This window comes from Loxodonta africana, chromosome 15 (genome assembly GCF_030014295.1).
Source record: "Loxodonta africana isolate mLoxAfr1 chromosome 15, mLoxAfr1.hap2, whole genome shotgun sequence".
NCBI lineage: Eukaryota > Metazoa > Chordata > Mammalia > Proboscidea > Elephantidae > Loxodonta > Loxodonta africana.
Window position 1 is genome coordinate 56,828,329 of NC_087356.1, and position 8,912 is coordinate 56,837,240.

General features: G+C 44.1%; 1 protein-coding gene across 5 annotated transcripts in view; it reads left to right on the forward strand.

Annotated features, from left to right (window-relative positions):
• Positions 1–7,021, forward strand: part of ETS1 (ETS proto-oncogene 1, transcription factor) — a 73,428-nt gene extending 66,407 nt beyond the window's left edge. For all 5 annotated transcript variants that reach the window (XM_064268884.1, XM_064268881.1, XM_064268885.1 and 2 more), the window contains 2 exons: positions 2,112–2,230; positions 3,305–7,021. In XM_064268884.1, the coding sequence (XP_064124954.1) occupies positions 2,112–2,230; positions 3,305–3,520 (335 nt within the window). In that variant the 3' untranslated portion in view covers positions 3,521–7,021. The remainder of the gene's footprint in view (positions 1–2,111; positions 2,231–3,304) is intronic.
• Positions 7,022–8,912: the final 1,891 nt, after the last annotated feature.

Genomic DNA, 8,912 nt, shown 5'->3' on the forward strand with positions numbered 1-8,912 from the left:
ACCTGTTATGTCACAAGGTGCTTTGCAAGCTTTGTCTTTGCAGTTTTGTCTCCTCCTTCTCCTCTTTTTCCTCATTTTATTTGCCACCAGAAATGCCAAGGTGTTTCTTTGAGAGACTAGCTTTCCTACCTCCTCCTGCCCGCTGGGTTGGCTTCTCAGTGGGTTCCTCATATAATGTCATGTTCAGTGTTGTGAGCCAGGCAGGAAGCATCACCTGGTGACTTTGCTTGACTTCCTAGAAACCTACGGATGTGTCTGAGTTATACACTGAATAGTCTTTTAACCAGGAGTAGAAACAAGGCGGTTAAGACTTCAGCAGTGTAGCCCTCTGGGCAGCTTTTTCAAATGTTAGTTTATTTTGTCAGTGTTTTTGGAAGCATTTTATTCTAGCATTTGTGTAAGGTATTTCTTGCAAGATGGATTTAAACTGCTAAAGATGCATTCTTAGAACGATGAGGTGGAGATACTGCATTTCCCATATTTGGCATGGGGGTTGCTGAGGAGGAGTGCTGGAAACCAGCATGAGAAGCTGTTGGTGAAGGCCAGCTCCCTTTGGCTGGGCGGGGGCGGGATGATGATGCCTGTCAGTAGCTGCTGCCTCCTGTGGCGTCGGTGGAGGTTGCTCTGGGGCTGGGGGGTCTGAAGGCCAGGGTACTAGACCCAGCACCGCCATTTACTAACTGTGTCTGGGAGCAAAGTCAGATCGCTTTTCTGAACACCTTCTTCTGCACCAGTGGGATAGACATAGTTAGCCCACCTGTGCCTACCGTACAGAAGAGGGGTGGGCAGTAGATTTTAGGAACAAGTAAAATGGTGTTTGTGAATACACCTCGTTAGAAGTGTGAGATATAACAAGAGATACCTCTTATGGACTGTAAAGGGCATTTCTATTTTTAGATTGAGAGTGAACCTAGGCTGTTTTCTATTGAATCTCACTTTTCTTTGGACAGGACACATTTGAAACTCAGGTTCAGGGTTAGAGCTAGAGAATCAAGGTTTCCTGTCTGAGCAGAGATGAGTCCCGGGCTTCCACACGGACTCGGTCTTTCCTAGGACAGTCCTACTGTGCCCTGATTGTTTCCGAGATGCTGTTACAAGGCACAGTGTAGACGTGGAAGGACTATTGGACACCATATTGTCTCTTCAACCACACCTACACATGGATGGGAATCACCGGCAGCAGTACAATTTTTTAATGGAAAGTTAACCGAAAAGGAAATCTATGTGGCTTAAATCCTTATCAGAGATAAGTTGACAGCCAGGGTATACCAGATTTCTAGAGTTAAGGTCTTGGAAGCATTGATGGCTAAAACAAGAGAACAGTGTGCGTGTGTGTGTTTGTGTGTTTGTGTGCGCATGTGTGTTTGCCCGCATGTGTGTGTGTTTAAGTTAGAATATACTTTGTCCATGAAGAATTTCTGAGACAGCCCTCATCTAGCTTCTGAGAATTTCGTGGGTGGCAAGTTAATTCCTCAAATAGCAATGATACTTTCTTAGCTTGGGCGTTTGCCTCGCAGTGGTCTAGGAAGGGTAAGGGGAGGAGTGTTCTAGCTGAAAGGACATCCAGCTTCTGAGTTCTTGTGAAGAGACTTGAGGAGGGGATAGTGACCGTTGCTGCCTTGCAGATTAGGGCCAAGGCTCGTACTGTAAAGGAGCACTTACCAGCATTGGCTTCTGCTGAGAACCCACAAAGACGTTCCTTAGTAAACACCCTTCTTACTTCTTCAGGCAAAAATAATGACTTAGTTTCTGAAAGTACAAAAAGTTATGTTGCCTTAGAATATCTCAGAAGATAGACCCAGTATTTTTTTTCTAGATTTTGCTTAAAAAAACCCAATGTTGAAATTGACCCATAAGTCAATCAAAACAAGGCAATTAGATATGTTGTCTTAAACACTTTTTTGGGGTGGCGGGGGAGGTTAAGAAGTTCTTCACCTCTCTATCTGTTCAAGCTCATGGTATCCCATGTGACAGTTATACTGTGTGTTGCCTTCAGCTTCCCCTGGCTAGATGGACTGAGCCAGGAGGCGAGAGGGTGGCTGCACAGTTAGATTAGTTGCTGAGGGTGCTGGGCATCTGGTGTAATGATTCACACTCACTTGTGTTTCCAGGCAGTGGACCGATCCAGCTGTGGCAGTTTCTTCTGGAATTACTCACTGATAAATCCTGTCAGTCTTTTATCAGCTGGACAGGAGATGGCTGGGAATTCAAGCTTTCTGACCCAGATGAGGTAAGAAAGGAGTGACTTGTGAGGGCTGGGTTGAGGGACGATGAGAGAAAAACCCTGGCAAGGGGTTTCGTGGATGGGTCTGGATGACATTTTCTAGGATTTGAACCCCAGCTCTGCCACTTGCCCCTTGTGTGACCTTAAGCAAGTTGCATAACCTTCATGAGCCTCACTGTCCTCTTGGAAAATACAGTAGCTATGTCAGCCATTTGCTTTCCAAGATTAACTGCATGGAAGGTGCCAGGCACACACAGTAGGCCCCTCCTACTTAGGAGTTGCCGCCTCTTCCTGGTCCTATGGCTCTGTCAGTTCAAGAGGCCTTGGGAGATCGGTACCATTTGTTCACTGATTCCTTCTTTCATTCCACAAATGCTTATCGAGGGGTTGCTCTGTGCCATGCCCAATTTTGAGGATTAAAAGCAATGAACAAGAGAGACGACATCTCCCTCCTGATAGCTATGAGAAGTTACTTTGCCTCAGTATAGACAGATTGCTTCCTGTTAAGGAGAAGCAGGGATGGTTGCAACTTAGATTCTACTTCCTCACATTAGAGTTCACGTCTCCAAGGCAAGCACATTCGACTCGTAATATGGGGGAAAAGGGAGTCTGTATTGTTGCTTTGGAAACCCTGGTGGCGTAGCGGTTAAGTGCTACAGCTGCTAACCGAAAGGTCGGCAGTTCGAATCCACCAGGCGCTCCTTGGAAACTCTACCGGGCAGTTCTACTCTGTCCTATAGGGTCGCTATGAGTCGGAATCGACTCGACAGCAGTGGGCCTGGTTTTGGGGATTGTTGCTTTACAAAATCAAACACTTTATCCTTGTTACGTCCAAGTCCAGGGTCATTGCATTTCCATTGACTTAAAGAACCAACTTGACCACCATTCTTGTCCGACCCTTGAGAAATAGAATTCCTCCAAGATAGGTCAGAAAAACATGAACCTCTAACCCTCCTTCAGCATGGGTTGCCATGAACGGGTGTATGCCTATAAACACATATACTTGAGTTACACTAAAGATTTTTTATCCCCTCCTCCGTTTTTAACTGAATTTGGTTGATTCCTCTATTTTTATTTCAGGTGGCCAGGAGGTGGGGAAAGAGAAAAAACAAGCCTAAGATGAATTACGAGAAACTGAGCCGTGGCTTGCGCTACTATTACGACAAGAACATCATCCACAAGACAGCCGGGAAACGCTATGTGTACCGCTTTGTGTGTGACCTGCAGAGCCTGCTGGGGTACACACCCGAGGAGCTCCACGCCATGCTGGATGTCAAACCCGATGCCGATGAGTGATGGACACAGACGCAGCTGGGGACACTGCCAAGACGTTTCACAGAACAACCGCGTCAGCCGGACTCTCGATTTTTAATTGTTATTCTATTTTTAATTTTCCAGAACTCATTTTTTACATTCAGGGGTGGGAGCTAAGTGAGCTGCAGCTGTAATCATTGTGCACGGTTGGAAAAGGAAAACCAGGACTTCTGGGGTGGGTGGGACAAGAAATTCTGGAGCAAATTTTCAGGAGAGAGAGAGAGAGAAGGATCTTCTTAGAAGCCTGAAGAATCTGGCTTAAGGGAGGAAAAGATTAACGTGTCCAATCGCTTTTTAAAATTGTCCATGAAAAAATGTGTCTTGAGTTATGGACCCATTAGCAAGAGAAATCGACACGTTGGGAGTCATGAGACTGGTGAAAGGCAATTCATTTGCTTTCATTTTTAGGTCGGGGAGGGCAAAAAAGGGAGGTGGGATAAAACGTTTTGTTTGGGGCTGCACAAAACAACCAAGAACTATTGACCTTTATTCTACTTCTGCAACAAAAATGGACTTCCGCGGGGAGGGGCCGAAACTGTTTTTGTGTTAAAATTTATTTTATTAAATTTTGTGCCAGTATTTTTTTCTTAAAAATCGTCTTAAGCTCTAAGGTGGTCTCAGTATTGCAGTATCATGCAAGTGTGTGTTTATTTGTCGGCTGAGGATTCTGTCACAGTGAAAGAAAACTGTTTATATAGACCCCACTGGAAAAGCAAAGCCCTGTCACTGAGATCGGGATCCCCAGTTTATGTGAGACCTTATATGAAGGAAGAACTAATGCTGATTTGAGTATAAGGGCATTGTGCATGGGAATTTCATCAGTAATTTAAAAAACGATCATCACACCCCTTTACTTATTTGTCATTAGTGGATTCTCGGGGCTCGGACTTAATGTAGAGCTGAGAAACATGAAGTCTTTGAACTGAATGTATTTGCAGGCCTGTATTTGGTGGACTACATACAATATAGGGCGCTGTTGAGGTGTGGGAAGGAAATGGAAGGAGGAAGAATGACTTGGTACTTGACTGGAATAAAGCTATGTGCGTGAGCATTCGCCCTCAGGTCTGAAGGAGTAAGTCCAGAATGCTGGTAGTTCCCTACTCACCTCACGCTTTCTCCCCTATGCCATCTTATTCCAGCACCCCACATCTGTCGCTTCCCCCTCCTCACTTACTCAGTAGAGAGAAAAGCACAGCTTTCTGAGCAGTGAGTGGAAGAGTAGCTGCCGACTTGCCAGGAGTCGAAGCGTTTAAAGCCGTTTAGACTTGCTGGGTTTTAGAAGAAGCAGTGGGCATTAAGAGAGCCTGTAAGTAAAATGTGACTTGACTGTCTCCAGGAGAAGTGCAAGACATTCCTTTGAAGAGTTTCAAATAGTTGAGATTTGGAATGTTAGGCGAGACTGGGTGTGCCGGGAAAACAGTACGGATGATCTTAGGGCCTGGTGCCTGGATCTCTTACCCTGGCACGGGGGAGGTGAGAAGAGTAATAACTGCAGGAGAGGAATGGCTTGAAGGCAAAGGAAACACAAAGGAAGGAACTTGAGTGAAGAAAATAAGGTGGTCTGTGGCATCTGAATGTTTTTAGTACCCCCAAAGTTTAAACATGATCAACTGAACTGGTCGGCTGGTTTGTGAGAGGTGATCTGAAACTGGGTTATTTGGGAGAAACCAGCATCTAATTAGTGAGAAGCGCCTCATGTGATTAGAATCCAGCCCAACATATAGATGCCTGATCAATAATAGCATGATGGAAGCAGGAAGGCTTTACAGATTTCAGTCAGAGAGGTGAAGAAGCATTTTAGATGGGCTTCTCAAGGCTAGTCCGTTTTGACCTTTAGCTGAGGAACTGGAAGTACTGTCTTCTGGCTTATCTTCAAGAACATTCATGGTTTCCTCCCAGGTCCTTTTGCAGACCTTGAATGATCAGGAACCTGGCTATGTGATTCATGAGTCTCCTCATACTCTTAGACTAGTGAAGCCACGTGACAAGCAAAGGCAGAGTATATCCCAGCTGTCTATTTTAATCTCCTTTCAGATGCAGGTGCCTTAATAAAGCTCTCAAAGTATTTTAGGAGCTGCTCAGGGAGTGTTAGGGGAAACTGTTTGGACCACATTGTCTTCTCTATGATGAGGTGATCTTCGTTGGGCACTGGCAAAGGTGTGTGTGTGTGTGTGTGTGTTTATGTGTGTTTGTGTCTGAGATCATACCTGAGTTACCTAGTTAAGTCTTTTCACATTTCAGCAATGGGCAAGAGTAGAACCTTGGTCAGGCATAGATCATTGCTTGCTGTTTGCAACCAGGCATAAAATCACCTTCTCGACTCATCAACCTTCCTATTAAATTTATGCAGAAAACTCCCCTTCTCTTTGTCTAACTCGGGCAACTCCATAGCAGATAAGAGATCAGAAAGTGCCTCCTAGTGCTCCTAATCCCACTTGTGTTTTAAGATGCCCTTTCTCCCTAGGTCCACCCTTTTCAGTGTTTGTAGATAGCGTGTTAGTTAAGACAGCTTTGTTGATCTGGTCAGATGCTTTTTCCTGTCTAAAGGCCAGAGACCATCCCAGGAAGAGTGGTGGGTGGTTTATACACTGGAAATGTAGCAGAATTGTTGCATTTGTGCTTTTTCAAAACATGTTAACTTCAGAGGAAGGATGAGCCAATCGGTTTAACTGAATGGAAGCCTTACTGTCCTGGAGATGCCTTACCGATGTCGGTTTTGGCTTTGGGGTTCAGAGTCACTTTTGTTCCCTTCTCCATTCAGGGGAGGGACTTCCTGCTATATAGCCGCGACTGGTGGCTATGGGGGTTGGAGGGAGCATTCAGAGATCAGATGGGCTTATCCTTACTCTGGAGATGAACACTCTGGGTTTTAGAGCATTAACCTGCCTGACCTTCATGGTGAAAAATACACCTTGTCTGTCTTGGTCATGCTGTGCATGCGGCTTTCTCTGTTGGGGTCTATATAAATGTGTTCAACTCTTACCTACATTCCAAAGACGTTTCAAGGAACAATAAATATATGTATACATATACATATATAAACTATATATATTAAAATGGTCATTATCTCTTTCAGGAATACTGCCTCAGTTATTAAACTTTGGTTAAGAATACTTTTGTTTTTTTTAAGCTGAGACATATAGGGGTGAAAAAGATGTTATATTATGTTTGACTATTTTCCAGCTTGTATTTTCATATAATTTATATTTTTTAAAAGCTGAAAATTTAAAAGCAAGATTTTAAAAAAAAAGGAAAAGCAGGTGCTTTTAAAAATCAGAACTGAGGTAGCTTTAGAGATGTAGCGATATGTCTTTTTTTTTTTTTACTGCAAAAAAATTTTCTTATGGGGGAGTTTTTGGTTTGTTTATTTTAGTAGCTGATGCTGGCACATCGTTTTGCTGGAGAGTTTTTTATATACTGTAGTCTGATTTCATATTGTATTTTAAACTGTGTGAGATTAAAAACAAAGACATTCATTCATAACGATGTGGGTTTGGCTTGGTTCTTTCCTGTCTGGGTCATGGATGAAAGCAGGACAAATGAACCATCAGAGACAAGCGTAAGAAAGAATGTGACGGACTCTCTGACCTCACTAGCTCAGGACCATCTTAGAGAAAGATTTCCCAATAAAGTGAAAACTGTATCAGCAGTAGGGCAAAGTCGTATTGCATTTTATTCAGGTCTGAAGGACTGAGAGCTACACATGACGAACATTCTTAATGACTCAACAGATACACATTTGATTTTAACGAGGCACACTTCCCGATATTAACACAAAGTTAAACATCTGTTAGTGGATGCTCTGGACTAGGAACTGTACACTCGTTGCTCCTCCTGATGCTAGGGTTGCTCAGTGCCCCTTCCGGCCCATTGCATCTATCTTGTTGACCCCAACACTTGCCGACGAATACTGGGAGTGATAATATCTATTAGTCCCCTCAGCAACCCATGTCATAAAATTCTAAGTGCTTTGCAGAGGGGTGCTTAGGAACACATCCTGCGTCGTGCTTTATTCCTGTTGTTGAAACCGTAGAAGGGGGGATGTTTTTAATTAACACCAACATTTGCTACATGAATCCTAGCTCACAGCTGGAAAGAGAATTTTTGCTGAATTGTTCACAAAGAGAGCTCTGTTTTTGGAAAATCTGCTTCTCCAGGCCTGGAACTTGAGGTTTGCTGAGCCTACGTTAAACATGGACTATGTGGTCTAGTGGTTAGGGAGCTGGACTGGCAGCAAGGAAGGTTCTTGGCCCTAAATCCCAGTGGGGCCAGCGCTACTCCCTGGAAGACTGGGAAAATTGCCTGAGCTCCTTTTAGTTTTTAGTTTTCAGCTGTAAACCTGGGTGGAACCACTGCTCCTGAGCCAACCTGGGGCCACATCTGGGCTATTCATCCTCTGAATAAGCAGTGCACAGAGAATAGTTTGCTGCTTGGTCAAGGATACGGTCAGAGAGCTTGCCTTCAGTGCCAAGTTGCTGTTAGGCCTCAAAGTATCTGATTTAATGCTGACCAGCTTAAAAGACACAAGATGGGCTTGAAGGAGGTCAGCTTAGGCCTCTGTTTCTCAAACTAGGGGCTCGAGTTTTAGACTGGGAACACTCAGACAAAGGAGCTCTGGTGATCTCTTAATCACGCTGCTAACGCCTCCATAAAGCTGCGGTGCTAACCATAGCACCTAGGCAAAGACAGGAAAGATAAAAAAAAAAAAAAAAAAAAGAGCAGTAGAGCTTTCCAGTATAATGAGACTATTTTAGGCTAAAAACAAAAGGAATTGTCATTTGTGCTTTGGGTAAAATGAGGCAGGCAGTGTACACTACAGGTAATTGATAGGCAGACTGTAGACTGCTTCCCTGTCATGGAGATGTTTAGCCTGCCCTTTACAGTATGGAAACCTACCTACGCAGCTTAAGTGAATAATGAATTGGAGTGTGGTTATGGGATGCTCTTTGAATTCTGGTATTTCTTTATGGCAACCACCCCCAGACCCTGAGTGGAAGCTGCCACCTCTAGCTGAGCATGGAGCTCCTATTTTGTCTACTAGGTCATCTTTACATTCTGACCTAATCCCTGCAATGTTTGAGTTTGTGACCCCTGTGTAGATAATTATCTATACCCCATGCTGACTTGGCATAAAGCTGATTTTATTCTAGAACCTACAGTGGAAGAGAGTACAAGAAGTCATCAGTTCATCAGAGCCATCTGACTTTTAAGCCCTTGCTCTTTCCGTTATACCACACTGCCACTGAAGAACTCTAAAGGTCTCGTTTGCAGATGCTGGCCGATGGCTCACTGTCCATGGAAGCCACAGCCCTGGTAACTACGAGGTTTGCTTCATACACCAAATATGGGACAAGGGAAAAGTCTTTGAGCAAGG